At 55.1% G+C, this 22,156-nt stretch overlaps 7 protein-coding genes across 7 annotated transcripts; 4 read left to right on the top strand and 3 right to left on the bottom strand.

Annotated features, from left to right (window-relative positions):
- Positions 1-433: 433 nt before the first annotated feature.
- N657DRAFT_678104 (Metallo-dependent phosphatase) lies at positions 434-2,333 on the top strand (the record flags this gene model as incomplete). Its single annotated transcript, XM_062796039.1, has 4 exons — positions 434-611; positions 691-1,280; positions 1,334-2,256; positions 2,318-2,333. 4 exons carry the CDS (start codon positions 434-436, stop codon positions 2,331-2,333), a joined length of 1,707 nt encoding a protein of 568 aa, XP_062651281.1.
- A 1,679-nt stretch (positions 2,334-4,012) lies between these two features.
- On the bottom strand, positions 4,013-5,202 carry N657DRAFT_214366 (uncharacterized protein). Its single transcript, XM_062786261.1, has 9 exons — positions 5,080-5,202; positions 4,993-5,031; positions 4,918-4,934; positions 4,804-4,858; positions 4,720-4,747; positions 4,556-4,591; positions 4,440-4,494; positions 4,278-4,390; positions 4,013-4,209 (listed from the first exon to the last, which is right to left on the bottom strand). The coding sequence occupies exons 1-9, from the start codon at positions 5,080-5,082 to the stop codon at positions 4,106-4,108; spliced, it is 450 nt and encodes a 149-aa protein (XP_062651280.1). The 5' UTR covers positions 5,083-5,202; the 3' UTR covers positions 4,013-4,105.
- On the bottom strand, positions 5,167-6,107 carry N657DRAFT_641507 (uncharacterized protein). Its single transcript, XM_062792163.1, has 2 exons — positions 5,865-6,107; positions 5,167-5,813 (listed from the first exon to the last, which is right to left on the bottom strand). The coding sequence occupies exons 1-2, from the start codon at positions 6,015-6,017 to the stop codon at positions 5,523-5,525; spliced, it is 444 nt and encodes a 147-aa protein (XP_062651279.1). The 5' UTR covers positions 6,018-6,107; the 3' UTR covers positions 5,167-5,522.
- Positions 6,108-6,495: 388 nt separating this feature from the next.
- On the top strand, positions 6,496-10,252 carry N657DRAFT_565838 (P-loop containing nucleoside triphosphate hydrolase protein; the record flags this gene model as incomplete). The annotated part of the gene is made up of 2 exons (XM_062788385.1): positions 6,496-10,115; positions 10,189-10,252. 2 exons carry the CDS (start codon positions 6,496-6,498, stop codon positions 10,250-10,252), a joined length of 3,684 nt encoding a protein of 1,227 aa, XP_062651278.1.
- A 671-nt stretch (positions 10,253-10,923) lies between these two features.
- Positions 10,924-12,082, bottom strand: N657DRAFT_612175 (MED6-domain-containing protein; the record flags this gene model as incomplete). Its single annotated transcript, XM_062790382.1, has 2 exons — positions 11,525-12,082; positions 10,924-11,460 (listed from the first exon to the last, which is right to left on the bottom strand). Exons 1-2 carry the CDS (start codon positions 11,957-11,959, stop codon positions 10,924-10,926), a joined length of 972 nt encoding a protein of 323 aa, XP_062651277.1. The 5' UTR covers positions 11,960-12,082.
- Positions 12,083-12,329: 247 nt separating this feature from the next.
- Positions 12,330-13,121, top strand: N657DRAFT_631310 (uncharacterized protein; the record flags this gene model as incomplete). The annotated part of the gene is made up of 1 exon (XM_062791047.1): positions 12,330-13,121. The coding sequence occupies one exon, from the start codon at positions 12,330-12,332 to the stop codon at positions 13,119-13,121; it is 792 nt and encodes a 263-aa protein (XP_062651276.1).
- A 358-nt stretch (positions 13,122-13,479) lies between these two features.
- Positions 13,480-19,613, top strand: N657DRAFT_612172 (uncharacterized protein). Its single transcript, XM_062790381.1, has 4 exons — positions 13,480-14,191; positions 14,333-15,645; positions 15,793-19,102; positions 19,163-19,613. Exons 1-4 carry the CDS (start codon positions 13,713-13,715, stop codon positions 19,305-19,307), a joined length of 5,247 nt encoding a protein of 1,748 aa, XP_062651275.1. The 5' UTR covers positions 13,480-13,712; the 3' UTR covers positions 19,308-19,613.
- The last annotated feature ends 2,543 nt before the right edge of the window (positions 19,614-22,156 follow it).

Below are 22,156 nucleotides of genomic sequence, written 5' to 3'. Positions count from 1 at the left end.
TATTTCGTACGTGACCCTGAAACTTTCGAGACCCCGCTCACCCCACCCTGACCCTGGGCAGCTTTCTGGAGCTCATACCGTCCAGACGGGACTTCCATTCTTGCCTCCTGAGTCTCGGCCGCCCAACCCTCAGCCCTATCTGCCCCTTGGTCCTGCCAATTTATCAACTTCTCGCACCGGTGAACCCTCCGCGCGGATCTGCTTCTCTGGGCGACATCATCGCCTTCAAGAAGAAATTTGGGCGACGCAGACCGTGAAACAAACAATTTCGCTCGCTGCTGGACACAGCGGAAGCCTTTCGTTCACCAGACCAACCATCCAACAAACCAACGAGCCAACCTTGCCGACCGACCTGTAGCCGCCCGCCGGAGGATTCTTGCCTGCCTCGCCTGCCGCTGCTCTTCCTCGTCGCGACAGCTGCGCCCACGCCAACATGGACACCGATGACTCCAACATCATGGCCTCACACGATGAGCGCCGGGCCAAGGACCAGCAGGTCGACAATGCCATCCGAGCGATACAGCAAAAGAAGCCGCTGCCCGAGATCGACTTTACCATCCACACCATGGAGGACGGGACCCAGGTCAGCACCATGGAACGGGTTGTCAAAGGTATGTCCTGCCGCAGCACGGGACTCTTCGCCGTGAGATGCACCACCTGCATCAGACTGACCCAGTCCGCTTTTCGTAGACGTGCAAGCACCTGCCATGTACAAGCCCACCGACGAGCAGTTCTTCGAGGACGAGTCTCACCAGAAGCCTAATATCCAGTTCCTCAAACAGCACTTCTACCGCGAGGGCCGCCTGACCGAGGAGCAAGCGCTATGGATCATTAAGAAGGGTACAGAGCTCTTGCGCGCCGAGCCTAACCTGCTCGAGATGGATGCCCCGATCACAGTGTGCGGCGACGTCCACGGCCAGTACTACGACTTGATGAAGTTGTTCGAGGTCGGCGGCGACCCGGCCGAAACAAGGTACCTCTTCCTCGGCGACTATGTCGACCGGGGCTACTTCAGCATCGAGTGCGTGCTCTACCTGTGGGCTCTTAAGATACACTATCCCAAAACCCTCTGGCTGCTTCGGGGTAACCACGAGTGCCGTCACTTGACCGACTACTTCACCTTTAAGCTGGAGTGCAAGCACAAGTACTCGGAAGCCATCTATGAGGCCTGCATGGAGTCGTTCTGTTGCCTGCCGCTGGCGGCGGTCATGAACAAGCAGTTCTTGTGTATCCACGGTGGGCTCAGTCCGGAGCTGCACACTCTCGATGACCTGCGAAACGTTTGTTTCCCCCGGTACCACCAGGTTCTGGAATATCAGCTTACCCTTTGCAGATTGACCGCTTCAGGGAACCACCAACCCAAGGGTTGATGTGCGACATTCTCTGGGCTGATCCCCTGGAAGATTTTGGCCAGGAGAAGACGACCGATTTCTTCTTGCACAACCATGTCCGCGGGTGTTCGTATTTCTTCTCGTACCCGGCGGCTTGCCACTTCCTCGAGAAGAACAATCTGCTGTCCATTATCCGCGCCCACGAGGCCCAAGATGCTGGGTACCGCATGTACCGTAAGACGCGTACCACGGGGTTCCCCAGTGTTATGACCATCTTCTCGGCCCCCAACTACCTGGACGTTTACAACAACAAGGCGGCCGTCCTCAAGTACGAGAACAACGTTATGAATATCCGCCAATTCAACTGCACCCCACACCCCTACTGGCTCCCCAACTTTATGGACGTCTTCACATGGTCCTTGCCGTTCGTCGGCGAGAAGATCACCGACATGCTGATCGCCATCCTCAGCACGTGCTCGGAAGAGGAGCTCAGGGAGGATTCGTCGGCCACGTCCCCCGGCCCGGTCTCCCCCACCCTGCCCTCTGCCTCGAGCGCGGGCAGCCAGGACCCCGACTCGATTGAGTACAAGCGGCGGGCCATCAAGAACAAGATCCTCGCCATCGGCCGGCTGTCGCGCGTGTTTCAGGTGCTGCGCGAGGAGTCGGAACGGGTCACGGAGCTCAAGACGGTATCGGGCGGCCGCCTGCCTGCCGGTACGCTCATGCTCGGCGCCGAGGGCATCAAGAACGCCATCAGCACCTTTGAGGACGCGCGCAAGGTGGACCTGCAGAACGAGCGGCTGCCGCCCAGCCATGAGGAGGTGCAGAAGCAGCAGGACGAGGAGCGCGCACAGGCGTTTGAGAGGGCTGCCCGCGAGGCGGAGCAGGACAAGAAGTTGCAGACGCTGTCGAGGCGGTTGAGCACGTGAGTTTCGACCATATCCTCTCGGTTCCATCATCTCTGGTTACTGACATGATTCTCTTAGTGATCGAAAACGGTAATTGCCAGTGCCATATTCCGGAACGCGGGTTTGGTGGCAGTATGATTGACTGTTCAAGGAAGGACGCTCACATGGTGGCTGTTCCCTACGGTGGGCGCTTGTTGAGGAGGGAGCGACAAAACGCAAGAAATACCTCACTTGGGTTTTGCCATGCTTTGAATAAGTAGCAGCGCGAGACAGATATCAGTCCTGAGATCGGGCTAGCAAGGAAAACAGATGCTGGATGCTGAGCGAGATTTGACCTCCCCTGTTTGGTTTTGTTTCTGTCTTTTATTCTCGTTTGGCACTATCAGTATCTTCTTTGGACCGACACCCTTCTTTTTCCCTGTCGTGTTTCTGTTAATGTCGTCGCAAAGCAATCTTGGAGGTTGCCGGATGTGGCAGGACTTTGCTGGTCTCGTGTATAACAACGTGAAGCCTGAAAACTTGCTATATGATACAGGCCTACTATCGACATCTTTGACTCGAATTGGCCGGGATAGCAGGTTTCTCTTACGAACGTAATTCAGCTTGGTCAACAAAATCTAGTTATGAGAGCACGAGACTATCGTCTGTCCCGCTCTTCAAGTGAACATCTCACAGCGACGCCTCAGCTCGTCCATAGTCAGACGGCGAAGGGGAACTTCAGAAATAACCCACATATCCACAGGACAAGGAGCTGAGGCGCCCAAGAAGCTCCACATCCATCTCCTGAACGAAGGGGTTGGTTATGGTAGCCTCTGGGACGAGTGGGCCTTCACGTCGGCAGAGGCTGGCCAAGAGCTGATGATGTGACCTCTTCTCGGAAGGGAAACCCAACGAGTCCCAAGCAGGTGGATAGATGAGCTCCCCTCGACCGTCTCAAGCAGACCATTGCCCTGTTAAGGGGAAAGTCAACAGCAGTGGACTCGGACCTAATATAACATGTGGAGGGCGGGCTGACTGGGGCCTGCGTCGGTGTTGTTCGTCAGGGCGGCTGGGGAGCCGTAAGCTAACATAGGACGCTTGTATCAATGCCAATCTCGGGAGGTGTCGCAACCGGAGGGCTGCGAGAAAGGTAGCCAAGTCAACCTCTGGCTTTCCGGCTTTTCCTACCAGGTGCCACACGCCGGGTGAAGAGCATTAAAGGGGCGGGAAGAGCAGGCGCTAGTAAAGCAAAAGCAAGACAAACGGGCACAGCGCTCCGTGGTACGTGGAGCGCAAGCGCTAGGCTCACTCGTCCTGGTCGAACAGCAAGCTGCGAGACACCATATGCCCCTTTTTCACAGGGCTCAGCAAGCAAACGTATGGCTATTGGGCGCGGTCCTCGGCAGTACGTGGTCGACGGTTCGTGAAAAGGTATAAGTCCCTGTCTGGCTCACGTCGAGGTTAGGGTGAAGTTTGTCCGACAAAGACTTCAAACTGTTCACAAGCCCCTCTCGGTAATGGCGATTGGTATAGCTTCCTTGTCATTTTGGTATGCCCGTCCTCAAGACCCCTGGTATCACGGACCGAAAAGAGACGGATCGCCTCATCCTGAACCAAGCAAGAATAATTCTCGAACCGGGGAGTGGACATGGAGCCCAAGATGGCCGGGAACTCCCCGGAAGATGTGAAGAAACATCCCATTCCCTAATGCAATGTGGGGTGTGTTTTTCATCACCCCATGGACCCAACCAGGACTCCGGAATCTAGCACTCATAGCTGACGTCGTCTGACCGTCCGATCCGCTGCCATTGGGTTCACAATCCGGGTTTCCTTCGTAACCGAAAATGACAATCGCTAGCCTTTGATGTAACCGTAACCGCGTCCGACTTAAGCAACGAGCTCAACGACACCACCAGCCTCTGTGATCTTGCGCTCAGCCTCCGAGCTGACGTACCGCGCCCGGACGACGACGGGAATCTCGGGAAGACGGCCTAAGCAGCATGTCAGTAACTCTGATTCCTCCTGCTTACAGTTTCCCCACAACATATCGGTTCCTTACCCTTGCCGAGGAGCTTGGCGTAGCCGTGAGACAGAAGGTCGATAACGGGAGCAGAGTCGGTCTTTTGGCCGCTGATGTACTGTTCCCGGGTCTCGGCGGGCACGAGAGACCAGCTGCAGAATCTTAGTAAACGTTCAGCCTGGCCGGTTCCGCGCAACGTACAGCTTCTCGATGTTGATAGTGGGCGCCCAGTAGTGGTTGCGGAGAAGGTGGAAGTCTATCCAGGTAATTAGCTCCGGAAGTCCTGTCGACGAGGTGAGTATTGCTCGGGTACGTACGCCTCATGCCGACCTTTCCGAAGTAACCCGGGTGGTCTGATAGATGTTGTTAGCCGGTGTCAACGTCACTCGTCGGGCAAGATCTGAAGCATGTCGCGAGAGCCGGAACTCGTCCTAAGGCCCTCCCAACACGCCAAAGATGCAGCCCGGTTGTGTCTGCGTACACTTATCGAGGTTGGTGCGGTGGTGATGCTTTTCGTCGAGTTAGTCCACGTCCATACGGGTTTTGGGATCGCAAATCGTCGTACCTGGCCACCAGCCATACCACGACCACCGGGGTGCTTCCTGTGCTTGCCGACACGACTGGATGATGATTTCGTTAATATGGATTCGACTGTATTGATTGATTCGTCGCAACATACCCCTTACCGGCGGACACCTGGGGAAGCACAAGTCAGCATTTCCATCATGCATGAGCGGCGGGACGGGGAGCATACATGGCCGCGGTGCTTTCTTGTCTTGGAGAACCGGGTAGGCTGCGAGAATCAGCACTTCATTCTGCATCGAGTGATAGCATTGCATACCATGGTGGCTGCTGGGTAGTGTCGATGAAGCCTCTCAATTCCTCGACGGTGATGCTCTCGCAAGTCTGCTTTTTGGGGTCCCGCCGAGCGGAAGTTTAGGGCTGGGTAAATTTTGGTGGGCACAGAAAGAATGCTTAGGTAATCCGAGATTTAGCCGCGGCTGGAAACCTTGAGCACGGACCTCTCGCGTACAGGGTTACGGTACGCAAAGCTCTCGTAATCCCCGATGTCTTGTGGAGTTCCCTTTCACTATCAGCGAGGCTGCCATTGTTCAGAGCTCATCACTGGCGACTCATCGTCAGCTCTTCTCGAGCTCAAATGCGCCTTCGGCCTGTTTACAATTTCCAAAGAAACGAATCCCATTGCAGGAAGAAGCGAACAAACAACTGAGAGCCCTCTGGTTCTTGCCGAGCATTCGACCTTGCACTACGGATGCTACTTCCTCAGAGGACCTGCACGACCAGGTCGAGCAGGTCGAAGAAGGCCTCTCTGCCGCCTTCAACCTTCTCCAGGCCCAAGCCCAGGAGGAGTGTCCTCTTTTCGTCAGGGTCGCGCATAGTTAGATGACTTGCAATCTGGCTCGCATAGAGATGGCCCAATGTTTCTCGTTCTTCGCTGCCGACGCCAACGAGAGTCTTCGGAGTAAGATGGGTCGAGGGAAGAGCGCTCAGACCGGCCCCTGGCAAGGCCATATCCACTGTTGCTGACGAGGGTGCAGAAAGCGGCACTTGAATCTTAAGAAATCGAGTTAGCGGCGAATCTCCAAGTTACATATCTGAACTCACCCACTGGGCAAGTCGTCCACCCTGCGAGACGGTGATCATGATTTTGTCTGAGAAACTGAGGGACTCAATCTCGGTGGGAACGCCGTTGACTGTTCCAACCGTTCTCTTGGACGGGGCCGGGAAAGGCTCATTCCGAGGCAAGTCCCCATCCATCGTAGACTGAGCTTTCGAAAAAGGAAAATGCAGTCTGGACTGTTGTACACACAATCAAGAGCTTGATCGGAAACTGGTGTTGAGTCCAAGATCGAGCAAACAGTGTTTCGACAGCGAACACACTGTAATATCAACTGTACTGCCGCCCCACCTTGCAAGTTGACTGATTAGAATTCTGCCGGGCGGACAAGATTTTCGGGCAACAAGCTTCAAGACCGCTTCGAGATGCCACCTGGACGATTTTGAAATTACCTTTGGAGGACGGACCGACACATCAGCGGGCCTAATCAACGCAGGAAAGGAACACGATAGCCGTGTTGATTTCGGTGTGATCTGACACATCCTGCGTCTCCGAGGTCCTGGCTCAGCCCTTAGTTGGGGTACACTAAAGTGCTGAGAGTTTTCCTTGCGCCATGCCCTTGGGCACTCTCCCAAGAAGTATCACTACTACCGCCTGGAGTGTACTCTCACCATCATAATGCCGCCAAAGAAATTTGTTCCACGGCAGCGCAAGCGCAAGGTTCTTGACAGACAAAGGGCGCAAGAACGAGCTACTCACGATGTCGGCGCAGACAGCAACGTGCTCGAGATCACGCCCGCTCAACAGGCTGAGGCTGAGCAGAAGAGAGCCCAGCTTCGTGAAGATCTGAGGCCTCAGGGTGTCAAAGTCAGCAGCAAGAAGGCCAGGCGCCTCGAAAAGTACATTGAGAACAAACTCAAGAAGGACGAAAACCGGGAGCTGCTTGCCAAGCTAGCCGCCAACAAGATCGATACCTCTCTGTTCTCCAGCAGCAAAACCCTCGGTCGGGCGAAGGAGACAAAGAGGGAAGCATTGAGACGCGCGCTCAGGGAACAGAATGCCGGCATCGCGCTGGACAAGTCGGGGGCGAGTCTGCTCTATCAACGCCGAAAGGTTTTAGATGGAGAGCTACCGATGGATGAGGCGCCGAGCAACTCGGAAGCGGAAGCGGAAGCGGAAGATGGAGAGGATAATCAGATCGATCAGAGAGACGCTACCTCAACCCAACCCCAGCAAATATTGGCTCCGGTATCAGCACAGCCAAGCTCCATAGCAGTCGGGGCTGGCTTAAAGCGGCCACTTGAAGTGGACGAGTCTGGCCGCCCGAAACTCGCCAAACGGCAGAAAAGAGGAGGCGTTAAGACAAAGTACTCGATAGAAGCCCCTGCTGTCTACGAAGAGTCAGCCTCGGATGACTGGAATGGCTTTAGCTCTGGAAGCGAGGGCCCGTCGGTCGGTGGTTTTATGCAGGGATCGGACGATGGTGTATCCAGTAGCGAGGGCAGCGACGGCAGTGAGGATGAGGATGCCGATGGAAGTAGCTCGGATGACGAAATGGAGAGGTCCGACGGAGACATCGAGTCGGAGGAAGATGGCGATGAATTGGCCAAGCAGAACCGCCAGCAGAGATCGTCCGCTTTCAAGGCTTGGGCGCACCAGCAACGAAACGAAGCGCTAGGATACAAGCCGGTCGACTCCATCGTTTTGGACATACCCAAACCGGCAAACTTCACCCCCAGGCCGGTTGAAGAAGAGCCGCTGCCGATAGAACTGCAGCCAACGACGAACAATACGAGAAAGGCATACACCGTCGGGGTGACGAGGGATCCCGACATCCAGGAGGCTCGCTACAAACTACCCGTCGTTGCCGAGGAGCAGAAGATTATGGAAGCCATTCACAACAACAATGTTGTTGTCATATGCGGCGCCACCGGTTCTGGTAAAACTACACAGGTGCCGCAGTTTCTCTTCGAAGCCGGCTACGGCGCGCCGGACGGTCCGACTCCAGGCATGATTGGCGTAACACAGCCGAGGCGAGTGGCAGCAGTCAGTATGTCGAAGCGCGTGGCTCAGGAGTTGGGAGATCATTCGGACGTTGTCGCCTACCAGATCCGGTTCGAGGGTACCGTAGACCCCAAAACCGCAATCAAATTCATGACGGACGGCGTCCTCCTTCGAGAGGTCGCCCAGGACTTTGCTCTCCGCAAGTACTCGGCCATCATCATCGATGAGGCCCACGAGCGGAGCGTCAATACCGACATCCTGATTGCCATTCTCAGCAGAGTGGTCAAGCTCAGGGCGGAACTGGTCAAGGAGGACTCCTCGATCAAGCCATTGAAAATCATCATCATGTCTGCGACACTTAGGGTCGAGGAATTTACACAAAACACAAGACTCTTCAAGACGCCCCCACGCGTCATTGAAGTCGAGGGCCGCCAGCATGAGGTGACGATACACTTCGCTCGAAAAACACGGTCTGATTACGTTGAAGACGCCTTCCGAAAAATTAGCCGAGGCCATCGGAAGCTGCCACCAGGCGGTATGCTTGTCTTCCTCACCGGCCAGGGAGAAATTTCCCAACTGAGGAAGAAACTCAAGGGTGCGTTCGGCGGGATGACCGTTGCGGAAGGGCCAAGGGTCTGCATCTCCGGGAGTGAAGCTCCGATTGAGGTTGAAGACATCGACTTCGGCGAGGCCGACGACCGGAATGCCCATGATGAGTACGACGAGGTCGAGTTTGCCTCGGATGAAGAGGAGGAAGAAAAGGAGTTTGAGCTCGAGGACGAGGAATCTGGGACCGGGCCGCGGCGGATGCATATTTTGCCGCTGTACTCTCTGCTCCCTACAAGAGAGCAGTTGAAGGTCTTTGAGCCGCCGCCTGAAGGTTCCCGGTTAGTCATCCTCGCGACAAACGTAGCTGAGACCAGTTTGACCATCCCCGGCATCCGATACGTCTTCGATTGCGGAAGGTCGAAGGAGCGGAAGTATGATCCGGTGAGCGGTGTCCAGAGCTTCGAAATTGACTGGATCAGCAAGGCGAGCGCAAAGCAGAGAGCTGGCCGTGCCGGTCGTACCGGCCCAGGTCACTGCTGGAGGTTATACTCATCGGCAGTTTACGAGAGAGACTTCCCCGAGTTCTCGGCCCCAGAGCTGCTTCGTATGCCAATCGAAGGAGTGGTGCTGCAACTCAAGTCCATGAACCTCCAACACGTCGTCAACTTTCCCTTCCCTACCCCGCCGGACCGTTGGAGTATCATCAAGGCCGAAAAGCTTCTCACCTCCCTCTCGGCGATATCACCGAGCGGACAGATTACGCCAGTTGGGACGAGCATGTCCATCTTCCCTTTGGCGCCTCGTTTTGCACGGATTCTGCTGGTCGGACATCTCCATGACTGCCTACCCTACACCATCGCCATGATTGCCGGGCTATCTGCGGGCGAGATCTTTGTGCCGGAGAACCAAGCTATCCCGGCGGCTGCCGAGCAGACCGAGGAGTTTCGCACCAACGAGGAGGTGATCGCTGAGGACAAGCGGGCAAGGATACGCAAGGCATTTAACGCAGTCCACAAGAACTTCTGCTCGCTCGACGACAAGTCCGACGCCATGAAGATCCTTCAAGTGGTCGGTGAGTTTGCCCACGAGCCCACCGAGGCGTGGTGCGAGAGCCACTTTGTCCGCTTCAAAGTCCTCAAGGAGATTTTGCAGCTCCAATCCCAGCTGGCCAACCTCGTCAAGACCAACATGGCAGGCTTCGCCAACTTCAAAATGCCCGAGAAACTCCCCCGGCCCTCGGCGCTACAAGTCCAAGCGCTCAAGCAGATGGTCGCCGCAGGCTTCGTCGACCAAGTCGCCATCCGTGCCGACAAGGCGCCCAACCCGCCCGAGATGTACCGCAAGCCGCGCCGCGCCATCGACGTGCCCTACCTCCCGCTGATGCCGCTCGAAGGCAACCAGATCTCGTCAGCCGACCCCGCCGACAAGCTGGTGTTCATCCACCCGTCGTCGCCGCTCGCGCACCTGAGCGTCGACGAGTGCCCGGAGTACGTCGTGTACGCGCACCTCCAGCGCGCGGGCAATATTCTAGACGTCGGGGAGGACGGCGCCAAGAAGAAGCCCAAGACGAGGATGCATGCGCTCACGGACTTGACGGGCGCGCAGCTGGCGAATATCGCCAAGGGGACCCCGCTGATCACGTATGGCAAGCCTGTCAAGGAGGTGCAGGGGTCGGACGACGGCAAGACGAGGGAGGTGTGGGTGGTGCCGTATATGAGGGCTGAGACGGGCGGTGGGCTGGGGTGGTATGTCTTTCTTCTCTAGAGTTCTACCCCCTCTTTCTACGTCAAAAGAAGTATCGCTGACATTGTTGACTAGGCCACTACCGATGCGGAAAATCAAGCAGAAGAGGGTGCTTGGGAAGGGATGGGTTGTGGAGTGATGGTAATACGGCAGTGGTTGGAGTTATTCTTCAGTCCGCCCTCCTAGCCGTGTTTTGTCGACCCGAAGGTACGTGTCTTTGGTCTGCCAATACCCTTCCTCATTCATTACTGCCCGTTATGATGATCTCTCGTAAGAGGCTGTTGATGAATTCTTGATGATTATAAACTATCACCTACATTGTTCTACTTCTGAACCGGCATTGAAAATTGCCATATTCCCTCTTCAAGTTCGCATTGTTGAGAGAGCAGTTGACTGACCTGTCTTCAGGCACCTCGGCTAATTGCCCACTTGACTGGATTAGATGTATCTATCGCAAGGAATTTCGACAGTTACAAAGCAAACTCGTTCAGGTAGATGAGAGTTGTGCATAGTGATGCGGTTAAGAGCCCAACATCACACAATGCACCAAATCTGTCCGTTATATATCCAAATTGCTGACCCCTTAAACGCCATGTGCTAGCAGATATTCCGGGGTATCATTGATGATTCGAAAAGGACACAAACACAACCACAACGTCTATCAATACCAACCCCATCCCATCCAGGCAGCCATTCAACAGCTGCCCTTTTCATTTTTCAGGAACGCCCGCCACCAGTCCCCTAGCCCTCCCCTAGCCCTCCTCCATTTCGCGCGTAGTTGAACTGCGTATAAGAACACCAAGCACGGGCCTACTGCGGCGTCACAGCGGCCTTACTGCCCTTTCTCTTCCTCGCCTTCTGCATGTTCCCGCCCCCCGGCGTTTTGGGGCTCTTGGTCTCCTTGCCCGTCGGCTTGCCCGTCGGGGCCAGCGGGTTCTCTGCCCCTCCCAACTTGGTGTTGATAATCGGCAGGGCCGGGATCAGCGAGGCCTTCTTGGCGTTGGCGGCGGCTGAAGCAGACAGGTTGACGCCCTTGCGGCCGGTCGAGGCTAGCTGGAACTCGCCTGGCTTGCCGGTGATGGGGTTCTCATTCAGGTTGTGCGAGCCGAACTGGTGGTGGATTCCCAGGGCTTCTTCGAGGAGGCGGGAGCTCGGCAGGGTGGTGGTTGGGGCGGGTCTGCTGGTGCCCGTAGTGTTTTCTGGGAGCGGGGTTGCTTCGCGCTGCTTGGTGGTGGCTGTGGAGTATGTCGCGGTGGGGGGTTGATAGGTTCGGCCGAGAGCGGGTGACCAGGATTGAACGCCTGCAGAGGTGGGTAGGATATTGGCTATTGAGGAGGAGATGGAAGCCTGTTGCAGGAAGGGGATTAGCGTGCTGCTATGACGGTGACAAGGGAGGAGGGTGGGAGCGAACAAGTCTCGAGCTGATGATGTCCGCTAGGTTAGGCGCCATGTAGATGTTTTCCCCGACGACGAAGTATGTCGCATGCACAATGATCTCATCTTGGGGCTGTCGCTTGCGCCGGGTCTGCTTGTTGATAACCCACACGCCGGTCCCTGCTCCAGGCCCTGTCTCGGCGGGTTCCTGAGCAACAATGAATTCGAGCCCCGACATGGTCTTGAGGCGGCCTTCGAAGAGCTCGCGGGTCGCCAGGTATTGTGTCATGTTGGGATTGTTCAGCCCCTGCTGAAACAGGACTTCATTGTTGGACGTCCTGTCGAAGAATGGTGACTGAGCGAAGTAGTAGAGCACACTGTTGCTGTGTATGCCCATCTCGAAGTCGGGCGGCGCGCGCCATTGAATCTCGTCCAGCGGCGGACCCGCGTTCGGTGCTGGGTTCGCGGCCATTATTGATCGTGTAGCTTTAAGTTGTCGAGTAACGCGTCGTTGCAGGCTATTATGCCCGGCCCAAAAGTCCTCGTGATTGTGTCTGTCGGGCGGTGATTTGTGCAGAGACGTAGCTGGAATTGGTGCAAGCCTTGAGAAACCAGGAGCAATTGAAGGCCCCTGTTAATGTTTCGGCCCCACATCGTGGGGATGGTGGGGCCGTTGTGCAACTGAGCATGCAATCTTATTATGGGTTATGTTAGGCAACTTGATACTGAGACTGCCATCAACTTCGCCTCGAATTCATCAATTCACGACGCAGGTTATATCCAATATACTAAATATCACCCTTTGTTGGGCTTTTCTATACTACTCAACGCTAAGCGCTACTATGGACCTACTCTCGACCGTCCGCAAAACGGGTTCTCGCGGCGGTGTCAACTTCAGCTGGGATGATGTTGCGACATCTCAGTACCGCGAGAACTACTTGGGCCACAGTCTAAAAGCGCCCGTGGGGCGCTGGGCTAAAGGGCGCGACTTGAATTGGTACGCCAAGGCAGAGCCAACCGCGGCGGATTTAAACGAGACAGAGGAAGAGAAACAAGCCCGTGAGCGCCGAGAGGAGATCCGCAAGATCAAAGAAGCCGAGGAAGAAGCCATAGCTCGGGCACTGGGCCTGCCCATTAAACCCCGCGACGCGTCAGGAGCCAATGCTATGCCAGTGGAAGGGTCAAAGGTGCCGAACCGCGACACCGAAGACGACAGGAACTCGAAAGAGACTAGGGGGTCAGAATCACGAAGAGGCCGACACAAGGAATCGGATCGGCACAAAGACCAAGATCGCAGGCACAGGAGGAGGCAAAGGAGCAGAGACCGCGACACAGATAGGTATCGGCATCGGGATCGCAGTCGGAGTCGGAGTAGGCAGCGGAGGCGGGGCGACCGAGATGATGATGGGAATGACATAGACCAGAGAAGGAGGAGCCGCAGCCCTGTCCATGGCTGCAGTCGACGAGGAGGGGAGCGAGAGGATGATCGAGAACGCAGCCGCAGCCGCAAATACGGACACGAGCGGAGGGCCAACGAGAGTCGCAGCCGGAGCCGGAACACAGATTCACGGCCTGAGAACCATGATAGGCGGCGAAACAGGAGCAGGAATAGGTATTATGAGCGGGACATATAGGGGTAGTCGGGGCAAGCAGTACGATCTTGCGTGCTAAGTTATATTCGTCAACGTGTGCAAGTGTATGTCAAGGTTGAGAGTGCCACATGCATGCTAAATCAAAAATCTCGGATGCGACTACTCCCGACTCGCTTGCAGCATGGCGCCTACATGTTGTAAGCTAGACAGAGGCGCAGGTACGGATATTCCACCATACAGCCTTGTTTGTGGGTTCTGATCCCCACGGCAGACATCTGTTGTCGCTGCCACTCAGCAGCCCCGCCCATCTGAGTAACATCATGGGCGATAAGATAAGTCAACATTAACGAAGAGTAAGGCTGACAGTGTTGCAGCTCGCCAACGTCACAACTGCAGCCTTCTAACCCTCAGGGTTCTACGCCAGGCTCGACCTTTCCGAAACACTTCCGCCTTCGTTCCTCTTTATGATTCCTCTCATTTCAGACCCTTTCGAGTTTCTCTACTAAACGACCTCTATTCGCAACCGCCGATCGATCCCATCTCCCAGATTTGACCATCGAACCCTTTCCCCGACCCGTCTTCCAGAACATCCCACGCATACCGAGCTCACCATCGTGTCCGCCACTAGTCATTATGGATTACGCGCGTCTTCGCGCTGCCGCCATGAGCGGTGAGGACGAGGAAGCGGTAACAGTCGACACCCGCGCGCTTATCGACAAGGTGCTTGCACGATACTCAGGAGAGTGGACGACGCTTCGAGAGCTCATCCAGAACGCCGCCGACGCGCAGGCGACAACAGTTAAAGTCAAGTTCGAAACCACACCATCGACACAAACTCCCCTTCCGACGACCGTCAATCAGTCAGAGCTCATTAAACATGTCATATCCCATCATACCTTGCGGTCACTCCACGTGAGCAACAACGGACAGCCGTTCACTTCAACCGACTGGGGAAGGTTGAAGAAGATCGCCGAGGGGAATCCAGACGAGACGAAGATCGGTGCGTTTGGTGTGGGCTTCTACAGCGTCTTCGCCGACTGCGAGGAGCCCTTCGTCAGTTCCGGAAACGAGGCCATGGCTTTCTATTGGAAAGGGAACGCCCTGTTTACAAGGTACAACGATATTTTCTTGGGTGTATGGACTGTTTATACCCATTCATGCTTGTCTCATAGCTCCCGAGACAGCGCATTCGCTCCCAAAACCTCCACGGACATTCAAAAGAGGAAATATCACGGCTAACATTTTTGGTACAGGAAGGCCACTCTCCCACCAGGGCAAGGGAGCCCCGACACAACGTTCGTGCTCGACTATAGGAGCACTTCTACACCGCTACCAAACCTGCTCTCCGTGAGCCAGTTCCTGGCTACCAGCTTGACCTTTGTCGCCCTGCAGAGCATCGAGTTCTGGATCGATGACTGGAAGATTTTGAGTCTACAAAAGAAGTCCTCGCCCAGCCTGAGCCTAGATATTCCGCGAGACTTGGAAACTAGGACCAAGGATGGTCTTATGAAGCTTGCTGCGGCAGACCGTACCAGCACGCAAATAGACGCCACCTTCATGAACGTCATCGGCTGGAAACCCCAGTCGACAACATCGGCCACCAAGTCTAGCGAGTCCTACTATTCTTCGGAGCTGCCTTCCTTGAAGAACTTCTTCTCGCGGCTCACATCGGGCTCGTCGCAATCTGGACCTCGAGCCAAAGCGGCGAAGGAAGAGAAGGCCATCCAAGAAGCAATCGCGGAGGATCTTACGGCGACGTCAACTTCGGTCCATTTTCTTCGGGTGACTTCAGCCCAGATAGCCACCCGCGTCTCATCTTCCTTCGCTGCCGAATTGGAGCGGGCAACCAAGAAGCCCCCTCCAAAAACCACCAAAATCTCCATCCTCACATCGTCGTATGACGAGACAGTCGCTTCAGAGGAGGCCTCGTTGAGCCAGGTGCTGAAAGTTGCGGACGTATTCGCCTCAGTCCTACCTAGCAAAAAGCCGGGAGGCCGCATCTTTATTGGTTTCCCGACCACGCAGACCACTGGTGCCGGAATGCACGTCTCTGCCCCCTCGGTTATCCCGACGGTTGAGCGTGAAGCCATTGATCTCAACGCTCGCTGGGTGCGCTCCTGGAACATGGAGTTGCTGCGCGCAGCGGGCATCATGTCCCGGCTTGCATTTGCACACGAAATGGCAGGTCTGAACGACAAGCTCAGGAGGTTGTCCGAGGCCTGCGGGAAGAAAGGACAGGCCGTCTCGCCGGTTGAGGTGCAGAAATGCATTCCCGAGGCCTTGCACATCTTGAAGACCTATACCTTTTTGGATTCGACTCCGAATGGGAATGTGGCGCAAATTATCGAGGAGGCGTTCTGGACGGCCTACAAACGCGCATCCATTGAGGTTTTCTCCTCTAAGGGCGTTCTCCAGTCAACGAAAGTCCGCACCTCGTCCGATGAGATAGCCAAGTTCGTTGGAGGTATTCCCGTGGTTTTGAGGGAGATGAGCGAGGATCCCTTCATCAAGCGGTTGATTGATTTTGGCTTGATCAAAGACATCACGGTGGATGACATCTGCCAAGGTACGTCAACTTCGTGCTCCTTTTGTCCCTTTCGAGAGTGTCTCGGGAGTCCACGGGAGTCACCTTGTTCCCAAAGCAGCATTTTTGCTCCCGAATTACCCCAGAGTCACGCCTAATAGCCAAGAACTGACTGATTTTGTCGGACAGAACTCGGGGCGAAGGCATTAGACAAGGACCAGCTGAACCATTTTCTTCAGTGGATCACGAAAGGGGCTTTCGACGGAGAGCTTGACCGCCCAGGCGTCCAGCGACTTTTGGATGTTGCCGTAGCTACCATCTCTGACACTGATGGCGGTGGTTCGGGCGATATCATCGCGCTAGGGGCGGTCAAAAACTATCTCAATAACAAGATTCCAGCAACGCTCCCGATACCGCCCACTACTCTGTCCATTGCATTTACCGCGAACATTCCGGAGGCCCGGCTGCAAGCTCTTGGCTGGGAGCCTTTGACTATCGTTCCGTGGCTCAGATTCCTGATTGAATCAGGCCCCAGCAAGGCTGACGAGCAGAATCTTACAAAGTCGGACAAGTTTGCCCACCAGGTCTTGACTGTTCTCTCCAAAAATTGGGACAATCTGAGCCCAAGCTCCAAAAGCTCGGTTGTGTCGGCATTACAGAACATCACAGTTATGCCCACCAAGGCGGGCATGAGGAAGCCTGGCGAATCCTTTTTTCCGTCTGTCAAATTGTTTGACGACCTACCGATCGTTGAGGGTAATTTGAAGGAGAGATTCCTGTCCGCTCTCGGTGTTAGGAAGACTGTCGACCTCGAGACCATCTTCACCCGGTTATTGAGTCCGTCTCCCGCGGCCGGCGATGGTGCGCATGCCAAATGGAGCCATATGGAGTTGATTAAGTACCTCACCTCGGTCAAAGACGACATACCCGCTGCCGACATGAAGAAGCTTCGGGAATCGCCCCTTTGTCCCGCAGAGGCCGGTCCGCGCGGGATGGAGCCTACGAAGGGCACCACACGATTGTACAGGATTTCTGAGCTCTACGAGCCCAAAGACTCTCTGCGGGCATTGGGACTCCTAATCCTCCAATGGCCAGGTCCGCCGGGTAGTTTCAGAACTACCAGCGCAGAGGCTCGCTTCCTCTATGGTCTCGGACTGCGACCATACCCATCTGTTCCAGAGCTGGTGAATATGATGGCTTCTCCAGATGACAACCTTCGGACACAGGCCATGTCATACTTCGTTGCCAACCACCATCTCAACGGGTACGCGTCCTACGACTTGTCGACCACTGACCAATGCATTCTGCCCATTGAAGGCAAAGAAAAGCAGCTAGTTCGCCCATCGGCCTGCTACACGAATGAGAGAGCAGCCGTTCTTGGATACAACATACTCAGGAGAGATTTACACCAGCATGCTCTCAAGTTTGGTGTTGCTCGCGATCCTCCCATAACGGGATGTGTGGAGAGGCTCATTGCGAAGCCACCCCAAGATCGCGGCATGGCGATTACCCTATTTCAGTACCTGAGTACTCGTATTGGAGACTTGGGACACAACAGTCTGGTCAAGCTGAGAGATGCCGCGATTGTCCCAGTGCTGAGGGAGAAGGGTGGCGACCATGTGGCCCACATCCGGCCGTCTCAATGTTACCTGGGAAGTTCCTCGACGTACAAGGACATATTTGACTTTGTCGACTTTGGCGCCGATGCGAACACGTTCCTCTTCAAGTGCGGTGCCAAGAGCGAGCCCACCAAGCACGAGATCGCCCAGATGGCCTGCAGTGAGCCGGCTCGGTTGTTGAGTACCCTCCAGAGTCCGGAGAAGTACCTGAACCTGCTCAAGTCCGTTTTTGAGGACTGGGGCTTGCTGAAAAGGGACAAGGAGCTGCTCAAGAAAATGACAACATCCAGCTGGCTGCTGGGCTTCCGCGAACTGTCGTCGTCCAGCATGGGCAAGGATTCGGACTCCCTCGATGACGAGAACCCTATTAAACATTATCAACTCGCTGCCGCTGAGGAAATTGTGATCCTTGACGATTACATAAGCTACCGTTTGTTCAAGGAAGCCCTGCTATGTGCTCCCGAGGACGACACTCTCGAGGCCTTCTACTCTTTGCTTGGGTCCAGGGGTTTGGGCAGCAAGGTCAAAGAGGATTTGCAGGTGGGCCCCCGCACAAGGAATCAAGACGGCGCCGAGTGGCTGCGGAAGCATGTCCTCGAGCGCTCGAAGCTGTTCCTGCACGAATACTCCAAGGACAAGCGGGACGCCATTAAGCACGACACAAGATGGCTCGAGAAGAACTTGCAAGTGTTGTCGGTCTCGTCGCTAAGCCTGCGGCGGTCGCTCAGGGGCCACGCCAAGTCTCACCAGGAGAAGCGATCTGCGGCTAGTTCCAGTACCGCGAACGGGTGGACACTGTATGTCGCCGCCGCCGAGGGCAAACCCGATATGTACCAAGTCGGCCAAGCCATTTGCCAGCTCTTACTGAACCGCCCCAACCAACACGCCTACTTCTTCTTTGAGCCCTTCCTGAAGCTCGGCCTGCTTGACCTACGAGCCCGTGGGTACAACGTAGATCGGATTCTCAGAGCTAAGGCGGCTGAAGCCCGTCTGGCCGAGGAGGAGCGGCGCAAGGCTCTCGAAGCAGAGCAAAGGGCGATCCAAGAACGCGAGAAGGAATGGACGACGCAGATTCAGAGGCAGGACCCCGTGACCCCAGAGCGAGTCCGCGACCGCATGCCAGGAAGCTTTGACGAATCCCCCGACCATGCAATTCCGGCCTTGCCTCCGAGACGGGGCGGCGGGCTCTTGTCAACCCTTTCCAGGCGCTTGGGTTTCGACACAGGCGATGACCACTCTCAGTCCGCCTCTGACTCTCATTCCGAACTCAACAAGTTCCTCCTCCCTCCCCAATCCCAAATCAAACCCCCTCAGCCAGGCGGTAAAGACGACGACGGCCGCGTCACGTCGCCAGCCACGATCCACCAAAACCTCCTCAACGCCATCAAATCAACCCGGCCGCACGACTCGTCCACCCTATTTGCCCCGCCGCAGCAGACCGAGGTCAAGGAACAGAGAACCTACTGCGACAGCGCGCCGGCGCAAAACATCGTCTTTGCGGCCGAAGCGCCCCGCGGCATGCGCGTGTTCCTGGCCAAGGACGTGCTGGTTGCCAACCACGCGGCGTTCATCTCGTCCCGCGTGGACAGCATCGCGCGGTTTGAGGAGCTGCTAAGGGATGTCGGGCAAGTGTATGGCCTCGGCGAGCGGGCGCTGCACATCTTCTATGACGAGAAGGGCGGCACGATTGCGTTCAATAGCAATGGGAGTTTGTTTTGCAATCTGCGGTTCTGGGAACAGCTGCATTATGGGCGGATTCAGCAAGGGACGGGTGGCGGACAGGCGAGGGTTGAGGCCACGACGTGGTGGTGGGTTGTTGTGGCTCATGAGCTCGCGCATAACCTTGTTGGACCACATGGAGCGCAGCATAGCTATTATACGTGAGTACTATGCTTTACTAACACTCCTGTGCTGTTTAGTTTAGGCTAACCGAAAAGCAGGGAGTCATTTGTCCAGCAGTACTTCCCCAAAATGATGGCCAAGGCGGCGGGATGGATGACGGCGACGGCACCCGCTGCTACTGCTGGTGCTGGGTCCGACGGGAGCGTTCGGCCCGATGAGCTGCCGCCGCCGTATAGCTTGTGACTAGCCGGGCAGATTTGGGGCTAAGTTCGGGAGCTGTTGGGAATGGAAGAACACTTGGGTGGGGGAGCATTGTGTGTCAGGTGCTATGTACGGGTTTATTGGTCTTTCACATTGTGCCACGTTATCGAGCTTGGGTTTCGCCGAATTGCTTTGCATACTTGGGGATAGAGAGTATATACGGGAGACTGGGGACACAAAGCATTGTTAGATAGGGGCGCAATTGGGCGGATTTCTACACACGAACACAAGGATAGGGTACGTGTACGTTATGGGTCGATAGATATGCCAATGCAATGCTTCTCTTCCCTTAGGCTGGCCGGGTCCAGCGGACTTGTGGTCTTGCTCGGGATTTCTTGACGGGTCTGGTTAGATGCGGATTCAATGCCTAAGAATAGAGTAGTTAACTAACTGGGAAACAAGCTCTTATTTGCTCCGCCTCTACAACGAGCCCTATATACTTATATAGACTTAAATGCTAAGTAGTAACGCTATAGAATTAATTAGCTGCGTGTTTAGAGCTAGGCTACTTTACCTAGATTATATGATTTGCGAGGTAAGTACTGGAGCAATAACTTATCTATTCCTTTAATAGGACTACTTACCCTTAACTATCTATTAAGAGAAGTCTCACTCTAACCGACGGGCAAGGAGGAAAGAAGACTGCAGGGAGCATTGTCCGCGGCCTGCGGCAGGATATACCGAAGGCTCAACCAAAAACGGACAACAGGGGCCGACCGCGAGTCTTCGAGCCGCAGGAGCCCACGTAGAACAAGCCGCCTACACAATTGCAGTCTGGACGGGAGGGACTGCCGACACGAAAAAGGTAACAGAGGAGGTCTGGAGAGAGGTGGCACAATGAACGAGATGGTGGGCGACGGCGAGGCCGGCAGACGACTCGACCATCAGCAGGAGACCCTATTCCAAGACAAGACCCTACAGAGACACGATGGCCTAAGCAGAGCCAAAAGTCCACTGTTGGTCCAGATTCTAACCGGGGCCATAGGCCTTCAGGGCTTCCTGTTCAAACGGAGAGTTCAGGGGTTCTGACGCCTGACTGCGAATGTGGAGAGGGGCGAGAGACGGTCGGACACCTGGTGACGGGGTGCTTGGCCCCACCGTTAGCTCGAAGATGGGAGAGAGCCTGTAACGGCACGGCTGGTCGGGTCGGCAACGCCCGGCGACAGGTGCCAGTTGTTACAGCTTCATAGTGCAGCCAGTGATCAATCTGTTGGACTGAATCATTTGTACCCTTTTCTAGGAATATGGCGCAACGGTATGGCTGCACGTTGTGTGCCGCTACACTCTTCTCCTTTCTCTCTTCGCTAATCCTTTTACATAATTATACCTAGGCTTCCATCCCCCGCCCTTGAAGAGATTCACCCGTCTTCCTCCTCCGGGTTTCTTTCCTGAACCTATCGAGTTTCCTCCTCTGAATCCTCAGCTGCGTGCTGTCACGGCCTTCATTTTCATCTTCCGGCGTGTAAACCAAGATGCCAGCAAATGCAAGCAACTCCCAGCGTCCAGCCTTTTTGGCTCAGCTTGTATGGGATTGCATCCGGACGACTCCCCTTTATGGCAAGCTCACGATCCATGATACGAATTCCCTCCCTTCAGGTCCGTCTTGTGTGCCATCGGCAGCGCGTCTCCTAGGTATCTTCCCGTCAGGGATTTTACAGGTCTTGGCCTTATCTTCGCCTCCGGATCACTTCGACTGGTTGGACTCCGTTCTAAATCTGGATCCAGTTACGTGTAAGCTGGACAAGTCCTCAGGACCGTCTGGGCAGTCTAGGGGATGTTCCTGGTGAAGCCCTCTCGTCAGCCTCTCTTTTACGATGGAAGCGCCAATTATTTCCGTTACGGGACGTAGTCAGGTAGGCACGCCTGCAGACGCACTTCAGGAAGTAATCAGTTCGCACACTGGTCCAAAAAGCATACAGCAACGGCTTCGCACAGAGCGAATTGGCCTCCTATGCTACGCGGCTTCTCCACTCGTCCCCTTAGTTGGGTCCGTAGTCAGAAAGAACAGAGCTATTTTCTTTCAGGTTGAGGCTGCTCTCGGGTTTGCGCTTGGAGCGAGTCATCACGCCCACAACGACGACCCTTTTATCGAGCTCTTCCCTGAAATTCTTAGCTACGACTATCGCGGCCCCTCATTCTCGTGAACTCGGCCTACAAATCGAAGTATGTCAGCAAATGTATGTATCTGTCCTTTTACCTTTATTTTTTTCCCGCTTTCTTTTCAATCTCCTTTTTACTTTCCTTTCCATTTCAATATCTCTCTCTATTTGCCTTTTCCTACATTCTCTCTTTGATGTTTCTTCCTGTCGTACTTCTTAACTTTTCTTTTTATTTTCCTTACCTTACTTATTATCCGTACCTATTTTACTACGGTGCTATACTTGATCCTCTTTTCCTATTTCTTGTCGACTTTATAGGGCTGGGAATAAACTGTCATGATGTTGGTTGGCTGCATTGATACTGGTGGATGTTACAACTGATAACAATGAGCTAATCTTCTGATCTCTATCCAGTCCTTGAAGGGACATAAGATCCAGAGGAACTTGGGTTCCAATGTGTTCCTCTCAACAGCCACCCACACGCTTGCCTGAGTTGCCTCATCCGGAACACTTCCAGACGAGGTCTCGCAGCCCTGGAGCTGACTGCAGCTGCACCACAACCTTACCCCGCCTTCCCGCAGCGGGGCCAGACCAGGGTATCGATTGCCGAGCCATCACCGAGATACAACCGTGTCACGTCAAGCAAAGAACAAGTACCGAAAATGCCTGGTCATTGAGCAGAGTGCAACTGCAGATGGGGAAAATGGCAATTCGTCGGCGGTTTTGGCTTCC

Source organism: Parathielavia appendiculata, assembly GCF_033297405.1.
Source record: "Parathielavia appendiculata strain CBS 731.68 unplaced genomic scaffold N657scaffold_2, whole genome shotgun sequence".
In the NCBI taxonomy this organism is placed as follows: Eukaryota; Fungi; Ascomycota; class Sordariomycetes; order Sordariales; family Chaetomiaceae; genus Parathielavia; species Parathielavia appendiculata.
This window is presented reverse-complemented; position numbering and strand designations above follow the sequence as displayed.